This window comes from Bactrocera dorsalis, chromosome 5 (assembly GCF_023373825.1).
Source record: "Bactrocera dorsalis isolate Fly_Bdor chromosome 5, ASM2337382v1, whole genome shotgun sequence".
In the NCBI taxonomy this organism is placed as follows: Eukaryota; Metazoa; Arthropoda; class Insecta; order Diptera; family Tephritidae; genus Bactrocera; species Bactrocera dorsalis.
In genome coordinates, this window is record NC_064307.1 from 62974258 (window position 1) to 63001016 (window position 26759).

Sequence of the window (26759 nt, forward strand, 5' to 3'; positions counted from 1 at the left end):
GTTATCAAAAATGTAGTACACAACAAGAGCAAAGTTAAGCAGCAACAACACAGATTGATGACTTGGCAACAATATTCTTTTCACGTTATTTTTTCGTAAAAAAAGTAATATTCAAATGAAAGTTTTTTTTTTAAGGAAGTAATTAAATTTATCAAAGAAAAAAATTAAAATAACAACAAAAAAGAAATATTAAAAAAAAATTTAAAAATTAAATTAAAAAAATTAAAAAATTAAAAATTAAAATAAAAAAATATTAAAAAATAATTTAAAAATTAAAAAAAAAAATAAAAGTGAAAAAATAAAAAATAAGAGAAACTTAATAAAATTAAATAAATTAGAATTTAAAAAAAAAATTTGAAGAATTTAAAAGAAAAGCAGCAAAACTAAATAAAAAAAGCAAAGTAAAAAAATCAAGAAACAAGAAAATAAAAGAAAACAATTTAAAGAAATTAAAAAAATCAAAACAAATAAAGTTTATAAATTCCATCAAACTCAAAAATAAATTTAAAGATATTACGATTAATAAAATAAGAAAACTTTATCAAAATTAATAAAATTACGAATTTTCAAAAATTTTATGAAATTAAAAGAAAGTAAATAAAAATTATTTGTTCCAAAAAAATCGAAACTAAAAATTTTTAAAAAATATTTAGAAAATTAAAAAAAAAAAAAAAATAACAAAAGTGAAAAAATATTAGAAATAAAACGAGATAAAAAAACTTAACAAAAATAATTAAATGGAAAATTTTCCAAATATTTTAATAAATTAAGAAATAAAAAAAATTGTGGTTGCAGAAAAATCAAAAAAAAAAATCCATTAGTGCAATTAGCCGCGGCTATCAGGAAAGACACATATTTTTTTATTATTTAACAAAACAATGATTAAAAAATAGCAAGAAGCAACAACAACTGTTACAAAAATAACAAATATTTACTAAAGAATATAATACTAAAGGCAATAACAACAAACCACTGCTAATAAAATTAGTTTCGATCATTACAGCATGCAAAGCAATAACAAGAACTAATATACAACAAAAAACCATAACAATAACATACACAATCGTTTAACAAAAATAATTAAAATTCTCAGGCAAAGTGACCACTTAAGCGATAAATACAAAGCTAAAAAAAATTTAATTAAAACCAATAATTAATGCAATAACAAAGACTTGTAAGCATGTGAAGATATTAAGAGGCAATAAACAATTAATAAATGGGAAATATTGAAAATTTTCAAAATCAACAAAATAATTGAAAAAATACAACAAAAAGTACAATGAAAATATCCTAAAAAACAACAACTCTTCATATTACAATTATATTCAATTAAATCTTCCACGCCCACAATTTGTTAACAGCCATAACTACCATCCGCAACAACTGTAATAACAACAACTAACTACTAACAAACGCCATCGCTGCAGTGCTCATACAATTTGCAACTCTAACCTCAGCTGTCTGTCATATTTTTGCGGCTTAATTTGAGCAACGCTACTGCAGACGACACAAATTAAAATTTGAATGTTGCCACATCGCTGGTGAAAAAAGTGTGTGCCACAAGTTGCGGCAGTTATTTATGTTGAAAGCTTGACAACAAAGCGTTTTAAAACTATTACTTATTTAATTTGATTTTTATTTGTCGCCGTGTGCTACGTAACAGCAAAACAAACGCTTAAATGGATAATGATTATTTTCGTTTTGTACCGTACGACCACAGTCACTTGAAGAAGTGCGTATACAAAATTTTATTTATTTTATTTACCTGGTATAATTTTGTGTGAGAAACACTTGGTGGCTTTTTATTATGAATTGCTGGTTTTGGGTTTTATTTTTAATTAGTATTTGTGCGTAATTTTTAATTTTTTTTTTAATTAGCATTTTTTGTAATTATTCACATTTTTTTTTTAGTTTTTTTTCTATTTAAAATTTTTTTTTTTAAAAAAATAATTTAATTTCAAAATTTTTTAAATTAATTAAAATTAACTAAATTAAATAAATTAATTAATTTCTTAAATTAAATTAATTTCTAAATTAAATTATTAATCAATTTTTAAATTAAATAAAATTAATTAATTTTGTTGTGAAATTACTTTTTTGTAATTTTTAAAATGAAACTCAAAGATTTTTTTTCAATTAATTAAGATTTTATTAATTATTTATTAAATTAAATTAATTAATTATCTTTTCTTTTGCAAATTTAAAATTTTTTAAATTTAATTAAAAAAATTAATTAATTTAATTAATTAATTAATTTTTAAATTAAATTAAATTAATTAATTTTGTTGTGAAATTACTTTTTTGTAATTTTTAAAATGAAACTCAAAGATTTTTTTTAAATTAATTAAGATTTTATTAATTATTTATTAAATTAAATTAATTAATTATCTTTTCTTTTGCAATTTTAAAATTAAAAAATTTAATTAATTAATTAATTTTAATTTAATTAATAAAATTAATTTAATTAATTAATGTTGTTGTGAAATTACTTTTTTGTAATTTTTAAAATGAAACTCAAAGTTTTTTTTAAATTAATTAATTAAATAAAAATGTTTATTTATTATTTATTAAATTAAATTAAATTAATTAATTATTCAATTTCTTAATTAAATTAAATTTATTTTAATTTTCGGTTTTAATTAAATTTTTTTAATATTTTAGAAACTTGTTTTAAATAAAAATAAAAAAAAATGTAAACTACTTTTTTTTTAATTAAACGCGTCTAAACTCAAATTTATTTTAATTTGCAACTTATTTCGCTCCCTTCCTTCTATGTTAAACTTCCAATGCTAAACCTTCTCAAATTACAACCCCAAAGTATAGGTTGAAATGAATAAAATATTGCCAGACAATTTTTAGTTTTAGCAATTATTTTAAATATCTATAATAACTATACATACATACACACATACAACTATACTCACAGTTTATTAGCTCGTAATTTGTTTTAATTTATTTGTGTGTTTCCACTTTTTATTGCCATTTTTATGGTATATTATATATTTCACCTTGTTGAAGGTCATAGCTTGTAATATATTTTGCTTTATTTGCAAATTTAAGGTAAAAAATGTAATCTGAACAATTTGTTGGCTCAATTAATTTTATACTTGAAAAGGTAGCATTTCCAAGGGAAACTACAACACATAGCGGATTCATTTAATGAGTTCATGGTTGCAAGTTTCGGTTATCAGTTACTTGGTTACTTAAGTAAAGGGTATTTAAATCAAGCTTTTGTTGGTGAAAATTGATTTTTAAGTTATTGTTCAACACTCCTTAGCGTCATTTGTGCAATTCCGCCTGCCAAATAGAAATATTCTTCAAGTCAAACATAACCTAAAAATTTTGTGCAATTTTTTTTCAATTACTTGCATACCACAAGTTTATTCAATTGAAATATCAGTTAAATTTTCCCTACCACATAATTCTCTCATCGATGGTCAGCCGTCAAATATATCGAAAAATCAACAATGCAAATAAATTAAGGCGCAATATTTTTTGACATTTCTGACATTTTGGTGTCACTACCCACGGCCACAAGAATTTTCGTATAATAAAAAGGGTTGGTAGCTGTGAGTTCATATTGCTAAGAATTGGCACATTTCATATTCGCATAAGTATTTGGCATTGTTTCCAAGAAAAACGCATTTGAACGCCATAACCAATTAGCAAAGAGTTGTCAGAAACATATTTACCACACATACTTTTATATGTACATATGTAGGCATGACTGAGTCATAGACGTTAGTAACTCGAGTTAAACGTGGGAATACTAACATGAAGCTACAATGAATAAAGAAATATGAATAATAAGTACAGAAAATGTAACCAAAAAATGAAGTAAGAAAATAATTTAAAAAAATTTTAAGTTTGAGAATATGAATTGCATAAATAATGTTGAAAATATACATAATATATAAAAAAATATTTATGTTAAAATTTTTGAAAAAGTCTCCTTAAACTTGATTTTAATGATCTATCATTGATATCACTTTATAAGCTCAACATTGCCAGCACTTTTTGTTGGCAAAAATATGGAGAGGGGGTGTGAGAGAGCAACAGCGCGAAAACAATTGTTCGAACATAATGCTGAGAGGCCCAAATTTTGACTAAATTTTTGGCTAAATTTTTGACTAAATTTTTTACCAAATTTTGACTAAATTTTCTTGACTTCATTAATTTAAATAACGATAACTAGGAATAAAAAGTCCTATAAATCAGAAATAAAACACAAAATCTGTCCGACAAAATAATCAGCTGTCAGTAAAGTGGACAATCAACGCATTACGAACTATAAGCGTAACTTGGTCCAATCTCGAAACGCAAACGCGTTTACCACAGCTTGCATAACCTCAAATTCGCCAATTGCAAACGCATGCGCAAAAGTTACTCCAGTGCGGCGTTGCTGTCCCCATTCTCATTCCGGCTTTCATTAAGCTTGACAATTTTATCATTTAATGCATTTTTCCGCGAAATATTAGTGCTTAAAGTGCAAAAATAGTAGACATTTAATTAAGTGTGTCTAAAAAAATTGCGAAAGTCGTAAAAGCCGTTTTTAGGTCAACTTAAAGTTTAACTCTGTCTAAATATGTACTTAACTTTCTCACTTTAAGCTTTACGCTGTCGAAAAGTTTACGCTTCATTTTTATAGAGATTCTTTTTATTTCAGATCTTTTGTAGCATCCGCATTATTAATATTTAAATTTATTAAGCAAAAGATGGTAATAAGGTCATACTTTTTATGATTATAACTGTCGACTATAACTTGGAAACCAACTGTCAATGCGTCGCATTTTTAAAGTTTCCTCAATCTTTCCTCTTAATTTTTTTTTCTTCCTTTTTTTTGCAGTTCAGCGAATGTTTTTTCTTTTCTTTCTCAATTTTTCCTTCAATAATTAACTTCATGATGTATTGAAATTTCTACTTGTGTTTTTGACAAATTTTGTATGAATCTACTGCATGGTTTTGGTTGAAATTTTCTCATGGCCTTCTCAGATAATGACCGAAAGAATAATATTTTCGATAAACACTTCGAATTTTTTCTAAGTCACCATCATAAGACATATTATCATTTGATATGTAAATTTTTTCTTAAAACACTTTTTTTTTATTTTGGCATGCCGCCATTTTTTCAAGAATCAGAATTTTGGCCAGTTCTTCGATCAGTATCTGTTCTCAGCTATACTAATAATAAGATTATTTAGGTTTTTAAATTTGAGAAAATTTCAGGCAGATAAATCTTCCCCACCGGAGGTCGTTCTGGAGATCTTTTACTGAAGTCAAAATTAAAATTAATTTAAAATAAAATTATTTAATTAATTAATTAAAAAAATTAAAATTAATTTAATTAAAATTATTTAATTAATTAATTAAAAAAATAGTTAATCAATAATTAATAAATTTAAAATTTAATTTTTTTAATTTTAAAATTAATTTAATTTAAATTAATTAATAATAAATAATCAATAAATGCTGTTTTCTAACTTGCAAATGAATAACCCCTTAACACAGGTTGAAATGTTTGAGAGGCTTGGTAACCTGCGGAGTTTAATTAATTGACTTACATAATTACATTACTTTTAAAGAAATAATTAAAATTAAAATAAATTTTTAAATAATTAATTAGTTTTTTTTATTTTTTATGAATTAATTTTTATTAAATTAATTTTAAAATTATCAAAAAAATTAAATTAATTAAATAAATTATTTAAATAATTAATTTAAAAAAATAGTTAATTAATAAGTTTAAATTAAAAAAAATTAAAATTAATTTAATTAAAATTAATTTAATTAAAATTATTTAATTAAAATTATTGAATTAGTTAATTAAAAAAATAGTAGTATACTTGAAGTTTAGTTGATAACTCAATATTCTGCACATATTGCTTTTCTGATTTTCTAGTTATTTGAAGTACCAGATAATGCTTAAGATAAAGCACAATATCACATACTGAAGAGTTTTAATGAAAAAACGCAAATTGTCGCAATTTACTTAAGTCGCTCAACATTATATATGTACGTACCGCAGGTTCTTTCTTTGAACTTTCCCATTTTCTTTATATTGCTATAATTTCTTATTGTTTTTTAATAGTAAATAACTGTTCAGTTAATATGTATGCAAATATAAAGACTTTTCTGCCGTTCCCTCATTGCAGTCGATACTTTGCACGACTTAGCCATTATGAACAAAGGTGACAATATTAGCAGCATAACAACAAAAACTAATCAGCTAGTTTGCAATAAAAATAAAAAACTAAAAAAAATCACAGCTTTGCATTGCTTGCCAGCAAAATGAAAGCCATTTCTTATGCCACTCAGCATTCTGTTGATTCTCTTGGTATGTAGGGTTTCTTGAACTCTGGCTTCATGCGGCGTACCTGTCACACGCCAACCAGCTGACAAACTGTTTGTTTAGCGCTTTTTGTACCACAGCTGACGTGCTAACTGGCAGACTGAGTCAGCCTGGACTTGCGGGTGTTTTAAATGGCATTTTTGCTTCGTGTTGCTTTGTAGACCTTTGAGTTGTTGATTAAGTTTTATTTTTCTTTTTTTAGTTTTATTTTTCTTTGCAATATTTATTGCATTTTTCACAATTATAGCGTTACAGTTTACATTTATGTGACTTTTTTGTTCAATATACATGTATTTGCAATATTAGTAATGCTTTTGTCCCAGTTGGACTTGTTTGTTGTTGATTAGGTTTTGCTCTGTTTTGTGATTTTTCTTTGTTCAAAGGGCATTTATTTATCTATCTACTATGCACAGACTCTATAAGTCTAGATAGATAGAAAATAATTGAGATTTTGTGATGCGAGCTATAGCCTATTGTGCCTTCTCCTATATCACATATGGTTACAAATGCCTCCGTGGATGGATCCAATAGCTTTGAGCCTGCTCTTACAAATTGTTGGAGAATCAGGTGTTCTGAAATTTCCGGTTCCATGTCGAAAAACCGTCAGTTTGCCTAAGAGACTATGCCCATGTTCGACTAGTGCTTCTTGAGCCTGCAGTGTCTAGTATAGAGCGCGAAAAGAAGACAAAATTTGTCTAGGGGAAGGTTGATCATATCTCTAAACGTTGTTAGATTTTAAACTCCCAGTAGTAACTTGGCGTGGAGCATACCAGTTGCCTGCTGCCAGTGACGCTCTCTTCTCGCTCTCTCCTTCGTGCGGTGAGATCTCATAAGCTGAGATCGCTTTTAATGCCGCTTGACTATAGTTAAGTGTAGTGATACGCTGGTTGCGATAGTTGCGTTGGATATTGATTTCTTCAAACTGAGTCTTTGCTATAAAGACTTTTGCTTTAAAGATGCAGTTCTGCAATGCCTGGTCCAATGCCTTCCGGTGAACTGCCAGCCCTTAGTAATTCTCACAGCGCTGTAATGATAGGTGTCCTAACTGCATACTGTCCCATTGGTAGCCATACGATGAGGCTAAAGACTTTTGACGAACCAACTTGTCAAAGTTGTAATCAGAAAGATTTGTGACAGGCTCTTGAGGGGCGTATATAAGTGTCCAAGTGGGATTATTCGTGGCCTTATGAAAAATTTGCCTATTTACCTACCTATACCCCTAGGTTAGGTTAGGTTAATCTGATAGGCCAATAAGCCACGCCTAGCCCAGTTTTGGTCCTTTACGATACCAGATGGAATTCAGTTGCTAGGTTCAGTAGTTATTCCTTAGAATGCACGCGCTTGACGCGAATTTCAAGAGACTCTGCGACCTTACATCGATACCTATTCATCTACATACCCTAACTTTCAAAGCTTTTTAATTCACCTAAGGCTATTGTACTAAACTACAAGTGGAATTCATATTGTCTCTACAAGTTTTTACAGAAATATCTGTTAAAAAGAACCATTAATAATTTCGAAAATATTTTTTCGAACATAGTCGAAATATTTTTTGCATTATCATCATACATGTTCCAGTTATACATTTGCCCTACTATTTTACGATTTCTCGTTGATTACACATATTCCAAATTTAAATTTTGTGTTAATTGATTGGTTATAAAAAGTAAAATAATACTCACACACACACATACATGCGCTTAAGTCGTTTACGCCTGCAAAATGAGCTGTCAGTCAGCGCAGCAAGAAGCAGCATGCATTGAAAGCCAAGCCCACATTCACAGCGCAGCTAGAGAAACCTAAGATTTTTGTATAAGAAAATAACAAAAACAAAAAATCGCTGATGGATTGATTAGCGACACAGTTATTCACAAGTAACGCCATCGTGTCTCTGGCATGGGCTAGGCCATGAAGCAGGTATTTCATGGCAACAGAAGACGCCCACTCTTCCACACTTGTGCATATTATACGGCTTGTTAAATGGAGAAATAAACAAAAATTTAAACAAAAAAAAATTAATTTGCGAAAGTTGCAAGCAAAATGGCAAATTATGCATGTGAAGGCGTCTAATGGCTAATGGAGTAATGGAAAGATAGAAATTCATAAAAATTCGCTTTAATTCTTAAAGGCGTAGCTTTCATGGAAAGGCATTTTTGGATAGTTAAGGTATGGATTTTGCACAAGATTCGTAGAAAATTAAGAATAGAATTAAATTTAGTTGCGGTTGGACTGATAAAAGTAAGAGTGTACTCATCCACAGTTTTAGGCTAGTGCTTCTAAGCAGTCATTATAGTTCAGAATTTGGGTAGTGAACTCAGTAAGTGTGGTGACTAAGCAATGTACAGCTAGGAATTTGAGGTCTAGCATAGAAGGCGTGATCTTTTTATGGTGAAACCTTGTGGTAAATTGGCATAAGAAAGATATTGCTTATTTATCAATTTATCTTCTTTGTTAGATCAAACTTTTTGTCTACTAAATTGTTCAAGAAAATGATTCTTAATCTGCTTGATTTGATTTATGACTAACTAGAGCGCGAAGCTTCACTCATAAGACCTAGGTCAGTGCGCCCGAGATCGATCATTTCGGAAGGTTAGGTTAGTTTAAGTTAAATTGTCAAAAACAGATACCATGTGGACAGCTGATAAATCTGATCCATTGTGATACGTGGCGGGTCCCAAACCCAGCGCACAATCTTGTGGAGGGGATGTTTCGCCTTCTGACTTTAGCTCGCCTTCAAACGGATGATCTTTGGCTACATAGAGCATATTTGCTCTCAGACTGGAAGTCGTGAGCTGCATGAGCCATATGTAAAATAATCATTTCTGGCCACTGCCAAGTGACTGGCGCTCAGAAAACTTTCCTCACTTGAATGAACACGACTCCATCCTCCGGGGTTAGATTAACTTAAATGCTCAAACCAAAAGCAGATCCCACTTGAACAGCTGAGAACTACGGTCCGGGTATTACCTAAATAGTTCTAAGTATTGAACGAAAAGAATCCCCAAAATCGACAAAGCTCGGCTAATAACAATTCCGGCTATTTCGACAAATTCAGCCTTGCAAAAGCTGGACAATGAAGAAAATGTGTCTGGATAGTTCCAACTTATTTTCATCCAAACAACTTTGATAGTTAGCGTACAGCAAATCCCAAGTGGACAGTTGAGAACTTCGATTCATTGTGGAACCTAAATACTTCTAATTATTTATCGAGGCGAGTCACCAAAATCGACAAAGCTCGGCTGATATCAATTCCGGGTATATTGACAGGTAGAGTCTTGCAAACGCTGGACAATGAAAGAGAAAATGTCAGGATGTTTCTAAATCTTCTTAATCCAAAGAACTTTGATAGTTAGCGTCCGGCAGGATTTTCAGCGCGTCTATTGGATAATGTCCAGTAAGAACTCTTATGATTTCGGCAAGCTGAACTTTACTGAGACTAAGTACGTCATTTCAGTGATCTCCCGGTCGCTCAGAAGATAATTGTTGACCAACGCCTGCTTAAATCAAGCGAAGTCCAGAGTTTCAGCGATAGAACGAAAGAGCGTAAGAGAACAACAAAGTTGGCTCTCAACTCGTTTTCAATCCGTTGTAATCGGGACACCAGTTGCGAGCACATCAAATTTGCGGTTTCTAGCGATTAAGCTATAACCAGGTAGCCAAACGAGCCTGATAATGGACAACTTTGACTAACTTTGTGCGCCCAGCTAGCGAGCTAAAATCTAGTATTTTCATTCTGCTGGCCGGAATGATGGTTCAGCTTATAATTTTGGAAAAAAAAATCTAATTTTTACGTGGTCCTTTAAAAACCATAAAACCTTGGACATTATTGGGGGCTTGAAATTTGTGAGGAAGATTAGAAAATCGTTTTTCATTGAGTTCTGCTCTCTAAACCTTCATTTGACACTCCGCCACTTCACATCTCCAAGCTTTCCTTTGTTGACTTTCGCTGACTTTGGCTCTTAAGAAACTATATTCGCCATTTTTCCGAGGGTTCTTGAAAGTAAGATGTTACGAGACAATACCATTAAAGCCTCTAAGAACATACAATTAAGAATTTTCAGAAAATTCGAAGGAAAATTCAGAGCTTCCACTTTATTATTTATTTATGAAAATTTTTAAAATTATTTAGTATGTCTGAGTTTATTTCTAGGCCCAGGGACTGAGAGCTCAAAAGCGCGATTTTTGCTTTCAAGTGTTTAATGAGTCATAAAGTGTTACAAAATCGTAAATTTTTTCCAAAAACCAAAAAATGAAATCTGAGACAATTGTCCGCAATCACAGTTGTCACATTCAACTACACTCATGTGCAAAATATTAGCAACAAGTTTACACAACTGCATTTTATTGCATTCCAAGTCACTCAAATGGCAAATGTGACTAGCAATTTGACCGAATTTGCATTTATTGGCCCCCAACTTGTGAAAACAACAACAACAACAGCAACAACAAAGGCTACTTTTATTTTTTTTTCGCTCTAATGCAGTTTAAGTGACCAACAGAAAAGTAAATGGCTAACAACAAACAATAGAGAACAATAAATGTGAAAAAGTAAAATAAGAATTGCTCATAAAAACAACAATAACAATACAATCAGCTAACAAACAATGTAATGGAGAATATTTGCGCATAAAAATACAATTTCGGTGTGTGGGTGATTGGCAACGTGAGTGGCGGCGAATGGGAAAATCAGCCAGCGTTAGTAAACAAAAAACAACAACAACAAATATGTATGGAAAATGGAAAAATCTGTGCATAAATAGCGACGAACGGAGCGCGCCACATGCAAAGAAAAGCGAAAACTGAAACCCGAAAACTGCTTTTGTTGTTATATTTGTTGCTGTTTTTTTTTTTTTGCTAACAATTAGACTGCGACGCATTGCTGGCAAGCGCGTTGGGCGCAGGCAGCAGGCGGCAGGCGGCGTCGAAACGGCCGTAGCGGATGAGCTGAGAATGGACGCATGAATGGCTGGACATGCGATTACGTGCAATAACAATAACAACAATAAAAGTAAAAATCATACATATATATATATGTATGTATATATACATAAATAAATATGAAAAAACGTTATAATAAAAAAATTAGTAAAAACAAAATTTGAGCCGCCGCAGTGGTCAGCCCATGTGTGCTCAGACAAATATGTCGACACACATATACAATTGAGAAAAGAAATACATATGTATATGTCTGTTTATAGTTATATGTGTGCATGTATAGGTGCTCAAATAATAAAATTAAAGAAATAATACCGAAAAAATTTGTTTGCGCGCGTAATTAGACATTGAACGCTGATTTCATTCTTTAATTCCACGGCTAATTTAAAATATTCAGCGAAATATGAAATATTTTTCAATGAACTGTGGCAAGAAAAAAGTTGTCAATCAGTGTTGTTGGCAATTTGTATGCTTTTCTACGTGCTTGGACACATATACTTTACCATTTGCTGTTTGCCAATTTATTTCGCGGCACATTATTGGCTTCATTGCATGGTTTGTGTTACATGCGTACCCAGTAGGAAATAATTGAAATTTTTTTTATGATGAAAACAAGAGAAAACGTTAACTTTGACTACAACAAAGTTATAATAACCTACACATGTGCATTTATTATGGTTTAAAATGGTGTAAAAATTTATTTATCTTGATTTTCAGCGGTCAGTTGGTATGGCAGCTATATGCTATAGTGGTACGATATGAATAATATTTACGGATATTGTAGCGTTAGTTTGGAAAATAATCTGAGCAAAATTTCGTGAAGATATATAATCAAATAAAAAAATTTTCCATATAAGAACTTAATTTTGAGCGATCAGTTTGTATGGCAGCTATATGCTATAGTGGTCCGATCTGAATAATTTTATTATTATCTTAGGTAATTATCTACGCCGAATTTCGTCAAGATATCTCGTCAAACAAAAAAGTTTTCCATACAATAACTTGATTCCGATCGCTCAGTTTGTATGGCCGCTATATGATAAAGTCATCCGATATTAGCGGTTTCAACAAAGAAGCAGCTTTTTAGAGAGTAAAGAATATGTACAAAATTTCAGATCGATATCTCAAAAACTGAGCGACTAGTGGGCTGTATTATTGATCACTTAGTAACAATATTGATTTTTAAATTTCAATAATTTTGATTACTAGATTAATATTGTACGTCTATAAAAAAAATTAATATTTTATACTATTTGTTTTTGTTGCTGTGAATAATTTTTTTAGCAAACAGTTGCAACATCTTCACACTGAAAATGCGGTGTAGTTCTTTGAAATTTAGCTAAATCTATTGACTCAGAAATTTCTTCAAAAATAAAAATTCTATAAATTTCTATTTTTATCGTACATAATCGGTTATTATATTTTCCCAGTCAAAACTAAATTGTATGCGGCGCATTAAATTAAGTTTTAAATTCAAAATTTTATTTCGAAAAATATAATATTTTGAAGTGTAGAATTTCCGGCAGGGTATTTGCACCAAATTTGCATGTGTTCTCATGTGCAATAATTTATGACGGAAAATAAGTATAATAAATCAATTTTCGATGTGGAAGAAAAGGTAATTTTAGCAGTATATAAAGCAAATGGATTTGGAAAATCAGATTTTGCAATAAGTTGCTTAAATATCGCATGCTGCATAAGAAAAAAAATAACTGAACAGAACTACTGCACTCAAACTTTTCAACACTGCTGAATCGCTCAAAAAAAAAATTTAAAAATTCACTGCAAAAAAAAAATTAAGTAAAAAATTTCAAAATTCGCAAAAATTTTTTTTGGCAAAAAAGGCCTGAATTAAAAAAATGTTCAAAGTTCGTAAAAATTTTATTTAGCAAAAAAGGCCAGAATTTTGGAAAAAAAAATTAAGTAAAAAATTTCGAAAAATTTTGTGGGAAAATATCGTTTTTGTGGTATTCTGTGCGTACTAATAGCATTTAACAGCGATGGGTGGCTTGAGAGAAGTATGTAAGAGAGAAGAATAGAAGGAAATTATTTTGAGCTGTGAGTGTAAAGAAATTATGAATCATGTCTATACTGAGCTATATTATTATTAAATTCCTCTTAGGAAAAGTATTTCAGACGCATTTATGCATTTGATAAACCCGTTGAGAATTATATATCAATGAGTTTACTGAAAGAAATTGGCAAATTATGTATATTAATATGTATAATATGAAGAATCGGAAACGTCTTGGCCCTAATTTCGATATATTTGCTGAAGAGTAAATTTTTTCATATATTTAGCTTTTGACTTTTTTGCTTAGAAAATGCAACACTGTGCCTTAGGCGTCACTTTTTTGCACTTCGTTTGAGAAGCTTGCAAAAAGCTCCATTAAATAAGCTTTGTTACAGCTTTTGCGCCCAAAACAAATCACGCTGAAATTTCATTGAAAACATGCCTATACTTTGACTTTTAAATTATTCACAAATTGCGTTACGCATCAAGGAACTTTAGTGTGGTTATTAATGTTAACATGATTTACAACGGAAAATAGATAATATAATAAATTGTAAACATATGAAAAAAATTTAAAAATACTGAGTAGTAATAATACAAAGAGTACTACCTGAAAGTTGTAAAGTCGGAGCGCTTTCGTGCGATGAAAATATGAAAATCATTTCCATATATTTTTGTAATATGTTTTCATTGAAAAATTTACATAAATACATTTGCGGTCTTTTTTTTACTGTGTTTTGCTAAGTCAGTTATAACACTTTCACAGTTATTTGATATTTATTTTTTTTTTTGTGAAAATTGTTATAAAGAAGCAAAGCTTTCATATAAAAAAAAAATCATGAATTTTCTATAATCAATTTTTTTTAAAGTGTTTGAGATATCACTTTGAAATTTGTCCATGTTTTTTTCTCTCCAAAAACTTGCTTTATGTAGCAACCGTTGATATCGCTTCACTATAGCATATATGTACATAGCTGCCATACAAACTGTCCGATCAGAAACAAGTTTTTGTATGGAAAACATTTTTGTTTGACAAGCTATCTTTACGAAAGTTGGTATAATTAGTTATACAAAGAAACAATTTAATTTCTGAAGAAATTGTTAAGATCGGACTACTGTAGCATAATAGCTGTCATACAAATTGAACGATCAGCATCAAGTACTTGTATGGGAAACTTTTTTGCTTGACAAGATATTGTCATGAAATTTGGAATAAATTATTATACAAGACAATGCTACAATCTACGAAAAAATTTTACAGATCGAATCACTATAGCATATAGCTGCCATACAAATTAAACGATCAAAATCAAGTCTTTGTATGGAAAACTTTTTTGGTTGACGAGATAGCTTCACGAAATTTTGCATAGATTATTATCCATAGCAACGCTAAATTTTCCGCAAATATTTTTCAGATCGAACTACTATAGCATATGGCTACCATACAAACTGACCGATTCAAATGAAGTTCGTGTATGAAAAACTTTTTTGTTTGACAAGAGAAATTCACAAAATTTGGCAAGGATTATTATACACAATATCCCTACATTTTCCGAATATATTATCCAGATCGGACCACTATAATATATAGCTGCCATACAAACTGACTGATCAAATTCATTGTAAAGATCTTTTTATACCCTTTTATGCATAAGAAATTTACCTGTGAGGGCTGTATTAACATCAATGCAATACCAATTATTAATTTTTGTTTTTGATTTTTAACTTTCCGATAACCAATTACCATATTGGTGTAAATGACGTAGTCCGAACTACCCGATTTGCATATAACACTTAAAAAGTGTTATATTTGGCATTGTCATTGAGTGAAGAGTTTCATTTGTTATTCGAATATTTTTAGTTTATTTTTTTATTAATGAATTACTTTCATATTTCTTTTTATTATTTTATTTTTGTTTGATTTTTTTTTCACTTTCATCTACATCTTGCAACAAAAACTAAAAAAACGATATACATACATAATGTATTTGATAAAAAGTTGAATAAGCAATAAAAAGAAAAGCAAAAAAATTAACAAAAAATTGCAAAAATGTTGTGTTAATAAAAAAGAAAGTCACACAAAACATGTAAGGAAAAGTAAATATGATTTCTGTTTACATAACTTTATTATTGACATTATGTCACACGTTTTTGTGCGATCTCATTACACTTCAATGTAAACACAAATATTTATTTAATAATCATAAAGCATTTTCTTCCTACTTTTTGTTAACTTTTCTCAACACTCTTCGTTGTATCTTTTTTTTTTTCGCATTGTTATTTAATTCGTCTGCTGTTTCTTTTACATTACTGCCCTTTGCACCGCTCGCTCGCCGCTTGAAGTGCTTCAACTCTGCTTCTGCCTCGTCGCCCATAAAAATAAATATGCTGTAATCAAATTTGTTATTAGTTTTGTTGTTGTTCTCCACTGGGTGACAGGTGCGCGTGAGTCAATGAACTTTTGTTGGCAAATTTGTTAGTTGTACTTGCAGCACTTACATTTTGATTTTGTAAAATTTGTTTGGCTAATTGCCTTGGCAATGCTTTTGGAGACAATTTGCTGTGCAAATGTATATTTTGACAATTAGAAATGCTTGGAAGACACTTTGCTCCTTTTTATAATTTTTGCCATCAAAAATTACCGAAATAAGCTTGGTAATTTCAAAATCATTTTTTTTTTTGGAATTAGCAAGCCTAGTTGGGTAATTTTTGGTGGAAGAATGAAAATTCTTTAGGCTTTTCTTTAGGCTATATTGCTTCACTTAATTTTGCTTGGTATGAGGTTTGAATGAGAAGCAAATATGCTTTATATTATGAAGAAGAATTTATCTGGATTTTCGGCACTAACTTGTTATTTGTACCGTCTAATAACTGATAATTCCTTCACCTTTACACAGCATTTCGTCCAATTGGCTCGTCCTACAAACTGACCGCTCAAAATCCAGTTCTTGTATGGAAAACTTTTTTATTTGACAAGATATCTTCACGAAATTTGACATAGATTATTATCCAAGACAGCGCTACAATCTCCGAATAAATGTTTCAGATCGAACCACTATATCATATAGCTGCTATACAAACTGGCCGATCAAAATCAGTTTTTGTATAGAAAACTTTTTTATTTGTCAGAATATTTTCTCCAAATTTCGCACGAATTATTTTACGATAGTATACTTAATACAATCATCAATATTTTTCAGATCGGACTACTATAACATATAGCTGCCATACAAACTATCGATAAAAATGAAGTTTTCTTAAGGAAAACTTTTTTATTTTGCAAGATATCTTCACGAAGTTTTGCATAGCTTATTACTAAAGACAACGCTAGAATATCCGAAGCTATTGCTATGATTGAACCACTGTAGCATATAGCTGCCATACAAACTGATCCCTCCAAATTCAGATAAAGATATATTTTTATTTATAAAAATTTTATATGCTATAAAAATTTACCTGTGAAGAGTACATATTATAGCTTCGTTTCGAAATTAATATTTTTTTTTTGTAGTTTTTTCACCTTACTACGTTATTTTCTAATAATAAAATGTTTTCCCATAATTTTTTGAGTTTATTTACCTTTGCAATTACATACACTTCTCTGCTAATCTATTTGAACTACTTCACAACGCAGAAAAATGCCTAAATTGGGCAATTAAAAGCAGCTTACGCATAAGTTTATTACATAATAAATATAAATTATTAAAAAAGTTTGGAAATAAATTACGGGGAAAAACCATAAAGGTGATCAAAATAATAGTATATGGTATATGTATAACAAAATATGTCAAAAAATCATTTTCAATTTAAAATAATTAAAAATAAAAAATAATTTTTTAATTTTTTTTTTTAATTTTTTTTTAATAAATAATTTAATTTTTTTTTAAATAATTTTATTAATCAATTTATTCACAGTTAATTGCCCTCGAAAAATAAAAATTTTTATAAACAAAATTTTGATAAAAAATCGTATATATTAATTTATTCACAGTTAATTGCACCAGAAAAATAAAAATTTTCATAAAAAAAAAAGTTTTGATAAAAAATCTTATTTATTAACTTATTCACATTTAATTGCACTTGAAAAATAAAAATTTTTATAAAGAAAATAATAAAAAAAAATATATATTTGTAGAAAAGTATTAATTTTTAAGACCTGAATCATTGAGTGTTTTCTTTTTTTTATTTTTAAATACAACGTCGACGTCATAATTTTTTTTTGTAAGCACTTAACTAATACATAAACACAAATTATATGCTTATAAATACATAATTATTACTTAAAACTAATTTTGGTTATTTTTATTATTCTGGCCATTTATCTTTTTCTTGTCGTTTAAGAGCATATAAAATCTTATTGTCTCTGAAAAATAATACTTTCCAATATTTTTTTAGCATTCTCAATTAAAATATTTCTAAAAATTGTATTTATGACTTTAATTTCATTAAAAAAATTACACATCATTTAATACTTGTCATTCATTTCCGTCATTGCTAAATTCAATCACTTCTCAATCACTTTTCAATCATGCACTCAATCAACGCACAAACGTCTCTCCCACTCAGCTTTATTGGCGACCTTCGCCGGCTTTGCGCCAAAATCTTTCAATGGCAATTTGCTATTGATTTTATTTAAAGTTTTCTATTTTGGTTGCAGGTAGACAATCTGATAGTAAATGGAAGAATTAAGGTAACGGCTATTTTTGCTTTTATTTTTTATTTCTTTGAACTCTTAAAACTCAAGTACTAGGCAAGCTGCGAAAAACACCCAAAAACAGCTGTTCGTATTTGCAGATTTTAATTTTTATTTTTGAAATTTTTCACCGGTAATAAACTATTTATTGTTTGCTGGCTGGAATTTTAGCCGAAATTAATGAGAAACACATTTTATTTCGCACATTTTTGCTGATCTGCTCATTCAAATTAATCACTAAACATTTATTAGCATTTATTATTATGGACTGTACAACTTTTCCGTTATGTCTGCGTCTATTGCGGCGATCATTTGTCTTTTTCGCTGTCGCTGCTTCTGCTTGTTCTAAATGTTTCTTTTTTTTGTCTCTCGAATTCTGTTGTTTTTTCCTGTCAAAAATATTTTTTAAACCTTTTTTTCATTTTGCACATTTTTATTATAATTTAGCATTCAAAATTTGTATAGAAAAATATACTTAGCTTTGTTGTTGTATGCTCTCAGTCATATTGCCACAAAATCATATGGGCAATATGCAGTTAAGTGGGTTAATGAGGTCAACAGCTATACTTATTAGCTGAGCGCAACAAATATTAGCAACAATAAAAGCAAACAATATGTGGTTTCGAGTATTAAAAGCATATGAATATATAACAGTAATTAGTGGATTGGTTTTTGAAAATTTTGTTGTGATATTATTCTGATAAATCTTACAGGCAATGAGCGATAAAATGCAAAATTTTGAGTATAGACAAATTATGGTTTGTAGGCCCACATTTTTTCTATTGTTGTAAATATAAATATGAAAAATTGAAAATTAAAAATTTCTGTTTAAAATCAGAATTTGAGCATGAAAATAGAACCAAAAAAAAAATTTACACTGTTCAACAAAAAGCAAAAATTTTACACTGGTCAACAAAATTTTTTTTTTGGGTTTCTATTTTCATGATCAAATTCTAATTGTAGACATTGAAAAACATCGGAATTTTTGTTTGTAGCTCTTAAAATTTACTTTATCCGCTAGCCAGGCCAAACCTGACTTGACCATAAAACATATAAAAATTTGAAAAAAATTTCTACAAATGATAAATTTAATAAATAAATAAATTTTCCGCTAAATTTTGTTGTAAGAGAAACTAAATTTAACTTATGTATACCACTGTTATATGCTTATTATTTATTAAATTTATTTTTTTCAGTTAAGATTGGGGTTCTGCACTTCTTTTTTGCGGACAAAATTCACGTAATTCCCACTCTCAACCTTTTTAGCGGAAGGTATGAAGGTTTAATAAAAATCAAACTTGAAAATATCTAATTCTACAGTCTACTAAATATCCAATTTTACAAAATAAAAAACTCCCTTTGCTTTTCAAAAGTAATTCGTATGCGCTCTGAAGCTATGATGTCGAAAAATTCCCACAAAAACAATGCTATCTATCAGTGGGCGAGTGAAACATCACCTTAGGGATTTTATACGTGATCAATTTAGTATTGATAAAGAAATTTTTCAAAGCGTTGGACATGGGAGGATATTGTTCTAAGAAGAAACATGCGTTTGTAGAAAATTGTCGTAGAGTTGCCATCTTTTAAGGCTAAAACTAAAACTTACCGATCTGAACGGGGTTAGATCTTCGAAAACAATGCACTTGGCCGGATAAAATCCCGGTCAATTCCAGTAACCTATAACCGGCTGTTCTGATAATCTATCTTTCAAGCTGTTTGTTGGTTCACAAATACGGCAATTCATCAAAGACATAGATTTTTATCAAAGTTGGGACTATTCCGGTAGGTGAAGGTTCCAATAGGTTTTAGATAATTATATTGAGAAACGAGAACGTGGTTTCACTAGGATCTAAAACTGTTGGAAGAATGGTAGCAAGGTTGATGGGAATGTGACAATCCCAAACCGGATTTATAATGGAAAACTTCTTAAAAGTCGTTTAATTGAGAAAAAACATATTTTCTTTTAAAATGAAAAAAGACTTTAAAATAAACAAGAGCGAATATTCAGGTTTTGTTGGCACAAATATATCCAAAATCGATCTTATATCTAGGACAAAAACCACTGTAAACCAGTGTATTCTTTACAAGTATTTTCAATCTAAAATTCTCAAGGGTTTTCGCAAATTTTAAATTTTTTTTCCTTTACTGAAGTATTAATGCTGACCTAGATTTTGCCGAAAAGTCTGACTAACGCTCGTTTTGTTTATTTTATTTTTTTTCTTTTTTATTAGCAGTAAGATAATAACATCAAATATGTAAATTTTGCTTAAATTTGTTGATTTTATTTTCTGATATAATTTTTGTGATTTCGTTTCTTAATATTTTTCGCAAAAATTTTCCATAAAATCCAATATTTTACAGACACGTGTCAAATTTGCTGTCGATTCCTTGGAAATTTTACTTATTTTTTTAACCTTTTTTATTTGTATTGAATTCTTTATTTTGCAGAAACCCGTGTTGTTATTAGGGTGGGTCGATTTGAATATTGAAAAAAAAAATGGAAACAATAATAATAATTAAGCTTAAAAATATGTTAAAAATTAAAATAAAATAAATTAGAGTAGATAAATAAATATATAATAAGTGAAATTTGTATAATAATATAAGGAGGTGGTTATTAAATAATTGGAGTTTTAGAATTAAAAAAACACATAAATTTGGAAAATGTGTACGTTTAGATCTTTTTATATTTTTTAATTATTATTTCATTAATTAGAGCAAGAATAAAAATAAATAAATGTGCAAAAGGTGCAGTTTTTATGACTGAATACATATAATTTTTTTTTTTGCTGGAAAATCACAAATTACATAAAGAGGTGGATAAGAAATGACTTACTCTATAGATTAGAGTCATAAAAATCAGAATATAAAATTTTGCTACATTTATTTTATTTGAAGATCAAAAAGGTATACGCTTTCTTCTGCTTCTATTCATATTCATATATACGAAAATTGAAGACTTAGAAAATTTATTGGTTTTTTTTTATTAATTCTTATATCATTATTTTACCATGTTAGGTAAAAATCCCTATGCTTTCTTTTGATAGTTTTTTTTCACAGATTAAATTATTATATGGCTTTTAAAAAATTGCTTCACCCTAATGCACTCATTCTGAAAATATCCCTCAAGAAATACCTTCCGTTTGTTTTTGCACAGAATAATTACCTTGAAAAATCGCTCCATCCTAATGCATTCATTCTTACCTTTAGTTTATTTTTATCATGCCCGCAAGCTTATTTTTGGCTCACATAAACGCGTGTATACAATATGGTCAATTTAATCCCTTCAGAGTGTCGCTAATGACATTAATGACGTATAAAAATGCCAACAACAACGATTCGAGCAAAGTTTACACCTGAGTGAAGGAGATAAATGTATTTATAATTAAAAATTTTAAGGTTATTTGGAGAATTGATATGTACGAGTATGTACATATGTACATATATTGATATTAATTTGTTTGGCGCATTCCGATTTTTAATAAATTTAGCTTGCACTCCTTTACCTACTTATTTATCAAATAAAATATTAATAAAAATATAAATATAGAAAATATATAATATATAAAGATTGTTATAAGTAAATATGTATAAAAAATTTTAAATGCATTATTTTATATTTTTTAAAATATGTATTAACATTTTCACTTTCTTTTTTTCTAGTTCCGGTCGTCGACAACTGGGTTCAAATGCTTTAGCCAGGTGAGTTTAGAGACAAAAAAATTAAAAAAAAAAAATCCCAGAATGAACTTTATTTACTTCATTACCTACAAAAAAACATACTCTAAGAATTTAAATATTTTTTTAAAAGACTTAGATTTTAGTAATTATCAATTTGTAACCGATTAAAAAAAATCCGCTTTAAAAAATATCGATTTTTATGCAATAAATATACACAAATTTATTTTCTGGTCTAAAATTACACAAACAAAATACAAAACAGCAAAAAATGTCTTATTTTTTAATAGCTGATACAGTTATATTTTGATATAAAGCTTTATATTTATTTATTTATATCTTTAAATCAATTGACATCAACAAAATATTAAAAAACACAAATCCACAAAATTTTATACCCGCGTCAACAGTTTTAAAGCTAGTATTTTGCTTACTCACATCCAACAGTTTAACGCCACTGTATTGCACTTCAAATTCCTGCAACTCAAACTGTGTTAGGAAAATATTTAGCAAAGACACAGATAGACTTCAGCTTTCGCAAGCACTGTGTTAATGTTTATTGTGAACTGTTGATAGGTTGTTGTCTGTACTAAGTGCCGCGAGGAATGCATGACTAGACGCATACAAAGTTAGGCACAAAAGAAGTAGTTTTTGAATACTGGTCCAATTTTCAAGCTCAAGATTAAAGAAATTGCTGCAAAGCGCAGGTTTTGTAGCGAGTATGAACAAGAATTATGTACATAGCAATACTTACTAATGCCCATTATCAATTACTTAAACAATTACCCAAACAAGCACACTAGACTTCACATTGCATACAATATATTTACTTCATCTAGCTTTTAACCACTTACACTGCCAACACACATATAAACACATTTAAATTTACAATTTCTCATTATTTAGTCAACTTTACAGATCCTCAAGTTTCAATTCGTCTGGGCGTAGCTCCAATTGTGATACCACAGAAGACATGTATAGCGACATCAGTTTGGATAATGTGCAGGATTTGAACTATAAGGTGAGTTAACATACATATATTTTGGTTTAAAATTTAATTAATAACTGTTTTAATAAAAAAAATTAAAAAAAAATATATAAATAAAATTTAAAAAAAAAAAAAAAAAATAAAAATAATAAAAAAAAATATAAAAAAAATTAAAAAAATAATAATAAATAATAAATAATAAATAATAAATAAAAAAAAAAATAAAAAAATAATAATAGAAAAAAAAATAATAAAAAAAAAATTATTTAAAATTTTAAAATAAATTTTTAATCATATTTCTAAACATTTATGCCAATAACCAGACTTGCTACTATTGAATTCAAAACAGAATTGAATTAAAATTTTAAATATTTCTTTAAAATTTATTTAATTTCTCAAATACCGGCTTGAAAACAAATATATTATAATTCCAAATAAGGGATTGAAAAAAATTTATAACCCCCCAAAAAAAAAAAATAGTTTAGAAATAATTTTTTAATCCCAAATACCGATTGATGAATTGAAAATAAAATAAAATTAATTTCAACTTAAAAATAAGTTTAAAGTAAAAAATTGAAAATAAATTAAAAGTAAATGTAAAAATACATTTTTAATCCCAAATACCAGATCAAAAAAATTTAATCCGGAGCATATAATTGAAAATTCAAAACATTGTTTTATAATTAAAAATTTTCTACCTAGAACTATCACAGAGTCATTATCTTTATTACACTGGAGCTAATAATTGGTAAATTTACTTACTCAAACGATCTATCTTCTTCTTTTATTGGCGTTGACACCGTTTATGCGGTTATAGCCGAGTTTACAACAGCGCGCCAGCCGTTATTCCGTTCTTCCTTTTCACTGTGCGCCAATTAGAGATTCCAAGTGTAGCCAGGTCCTTCTCCACCTGATCTTCCCCAACGGAGTGAAGGTCTTCCTCTTCCTCTGCTTTCCTCGGCGGGTATTGAATCGAATACTCTCAGAGCTTGAGTGTTTTTATCCATTCGGACATGACCTAGCTAGCCAGAGTAGCCGCCGTCTCTTAATTCGCTGAACTATGTCAATGTCGTCGTATATCTCGTACAGCTAAACGTTCCATCGAATGCGATATCCGTCGTAGCAAAAGCGCAAAGGACTATAACTCCTCCGCAGAACTTTCGTAACGCCGACTCATCAGATGTTGGTGACGTCCATGCTTTTGCACCATATAGCAGGCCGAGGATGATGAGTTACTTGTTTGGTCCTTGTTCGTCGAAAGAGGACTTTACTTCTCAACTGCTTACTCAATCCGAAGTAGCACCCTTGGCAAGAAACTTTAGGCGTTGGATTTCGAGTTTGACGTTGTTGTTGGTGTTAATACTGGTTCAAAGATAGACTTCGAAGTTATGACTGTCAACAGTGATGTGGGAGCCAAGTCGCGTGTTCGACGACTGCTTGTTTGATGACAGGAGATATTTCGTATTTTATTCGTCCACTACCAGACCCATTTGCCTCGCTTCTTTGTCTAACATGGAGAAAGTAAAAATAACGGCGCGTTTGTTGTGGCCAATGATATCGATGTCATCGGCGGACGCCAGAAGTTCCCACTATTATAGAAGAGTCTACTTTCGCTACTCAGATCTTCAGCTCGAATTATTTTCTCCAGGAGTAGATTGAAGAAGTCTCACGATAGAGAGTCGTCTTGTCTGAAACCTTGTTTGGCATCAAAGAGCTTGGAGTGGTCCTTCTCGATCCTGCCGGAGCTTTTGGTATTGCTCAATGTCAGCTTACACAGCCGTCTCAGCCCTTGTCTCGTCCATCACACTTCTTAGACAGTGGTGATGTCAGTTTTTACTCTTACGAGAACATCAACTAGCTGAGTAGAAGCACCTTCCCAATTAAGAGACCTGACATTACAGGTACATGCTCTTAAATCGTAATTTTAATACGTTTGCAGTGGGTGTCATCAAAAAGGGGTTGTCTTATCCAAGGCTGTTGTGTCATTTTCATTTGGTGATCTGTTTTTTTTTACGTGGCGGGTTCCAACCCCAGCGCACAACGCAGCGGAGAGATGATTCGCCTTCTCACTTTAGCTCGCCTTCAAACGAATGTTTTTTGGCTACCCAGAGGATATTTGGTCTAAGACTGGAAGTCGTGAGCTGCTTGAGCCATAAAAGAATCGTTTCAGTCCACTGCCAAGTGAATGCGCTGAAGAATCAAGATCATATGAGTAGGACATTACATTTTGATGAGCATGCCTACAATCTTCAGGCTTCAAGGTATTCTTGAAATAAATAAAGATCCCTGAAATCTCATATTTTTCATCCTCTAAAACCGCTGCTTTAAAACAGTACGAACTAAGAAGCTGAACTTGTTTGTTTTCCATAACTCTATTAAAAAATAGCTTTCTTCTGCAAGCTTTAAGCTCTCCAGATGGCCCTTGAAAACAGAAGATTCCTTGGAGCTTCTTCTTGCTTTCAGTATGGACGCAAGCTCCAAACTTTACATTCTGATAAACCGATTCTACCGATCCTTGATAGATTTCGATCAGCCTCGGATGACGCTAGAAGTACTAACACGACAGCTAAACACGATAGCAGACTTGCGGCTACGCATCCTATTAAATATCTTTTTTTCAGCAAGCTTTAAGCTTCGTTAGAACTATAAGCCGTAAATTTAGTAAGAAAAAAGCTCCCTAAAAGCTCTCTTAACTGAAGTTATCAAATGTGCGAACGCGGAAGTGAAACTCGATCTATATCTTTTTTTCAGCAAGCTTTAAGCTTAGTTAGAACTTAAGGCCGTAAATTTAGTAAGAAAAAAGCTCCGTAAAAGCTCATCGGTTGAATCTCTTAACTGATGTTATGAAAAGTGCGAACGCGGAAGTGAAACTAGAAACTAATCTGTACGGAGCTCAAATAAACAAGCTAACGTTTCAACGACTGCACTACTCGTACTTCCAATCGATTGATCTCTTAAGCGCCTATTTTCCCTAACGATATGTCAACGACCCTTCAATAAGTCTGCCGCCCTTTCACTCGCCCTGACACTCACGAGTTATTGACGCTAAAAGCTATCGCATGTCTGCCTCATTAAATAATAAATTCCAGCCAGATTATACAATCATCAATCATGCAAATACCAAAGGGAAGCTGCCACAACAACAACCATATAGCAGCAACGCATGAAGAAACTGTTTGTGTAATATTCAAAGCTGCCGCGGCACGACTTTTCGCGCTTTTCACATTTTCCATTTCACCTTGATGTGGCCCGAAGCCGCACAAAGCGCAGGCAAACAACAAACGAGCTGCGCGTTTGGCTGCAGCAAGCTGGCAACGTTGGCGGCCAACTGCAATGACCTTGAGGCAACACGAAGTGCTATCGCTAGCGCTGCCAATTACCCACCATTTCGGGCACTTAACTTTGGCTGCCTTTTACAGCTTTTTATTGCTATTGCTGTTGTTGCTATTGCTTTTTATTGCGTTGCAACGCGAACTTTCTGGCTTGAAAATGGCTGTGGCGCATGCGCAGGTGAAATTCGCGATAAAATATTGCTTGTGTACATGTGTGTTGTTGTGAAATTGTTGTAGCATATGTTTAGTGTTGCTTTTGTTGTTGTCAAACTCGTTAGCGTCAATTGTTGCGGCGCATGTGAAACAGTTTGATATCGACGATCCATCGTTTCGTCGAGCATTTGATCGATTTATGCAATTTCGTGGCATTGGCTGCTTGTGTTTATGTATGTACATATGTGTGTGTGCAATGCATTTTCCCTTTCATGCGGCGTTCAAATATTGCTCATGGCGCCTGTGTAGCTGTTTTATTTTTTATTTTTATTTTCACTTCTTTTTTTCCTCGAAATTCTTTCCAGATATTTAAATTGTTTGTGTTGCTTTTGTGGTTTTATTACGATTTGTTGTTGTTGCTGTTGTTGCAAAATGCACTCCACAAACGTGGGAACTATGCAGCCGCGTAGGCTTTCATGAAATAAATAAGTATGTATAAAGCAGCCTAATCCGCTATGCACTCAACAGCTTCGAAAGCTCTATAACTCACTCATTCACTCACTAAATCACTCATTAGTCTTGTTTTGAAGCTGCAGCAGCAGTAAACATTTTTATTA

At 30.3% G+C, this 26759-nt stretch overlaps 1 protein-coding gene across 18 annotated transcripts in view; it reads left to right on the top strand.

The window, feature by feature from the left end:
• Nucleotides 1–26759, top strand: part of LOC105224032 (rab11 family-interacting protein 3) — a 163410-nt gene that overhangs the window by 64674 nt on the left and 71977 nt on the right. For 11 of the 18 annotated variants that reach the window (XM_049457193.1, XM_049457204.1, XM_049457192.1 and 8 more), the window contains 2 exons: nucleotides 21655–21693; nucleotides 22576–22690. In XM_049457193.1, the coding sequence (XP_049313150.1) occupies nucleotides 21655–21693; nucleotides 22576–22690 (154 nt within the window). Of the gene's footprint in view, nucleotides 1–1003; nucleotides 1733–21654; nucleotides 21694–22575; nucleotides 22691–26759 lie in introns of all 18 variants that reach the window. The other 7 variants (XM_049457196.1, XM_049457200.1, XM_049457205.1 and 4 more) reach the window with 4 other exon arrangements.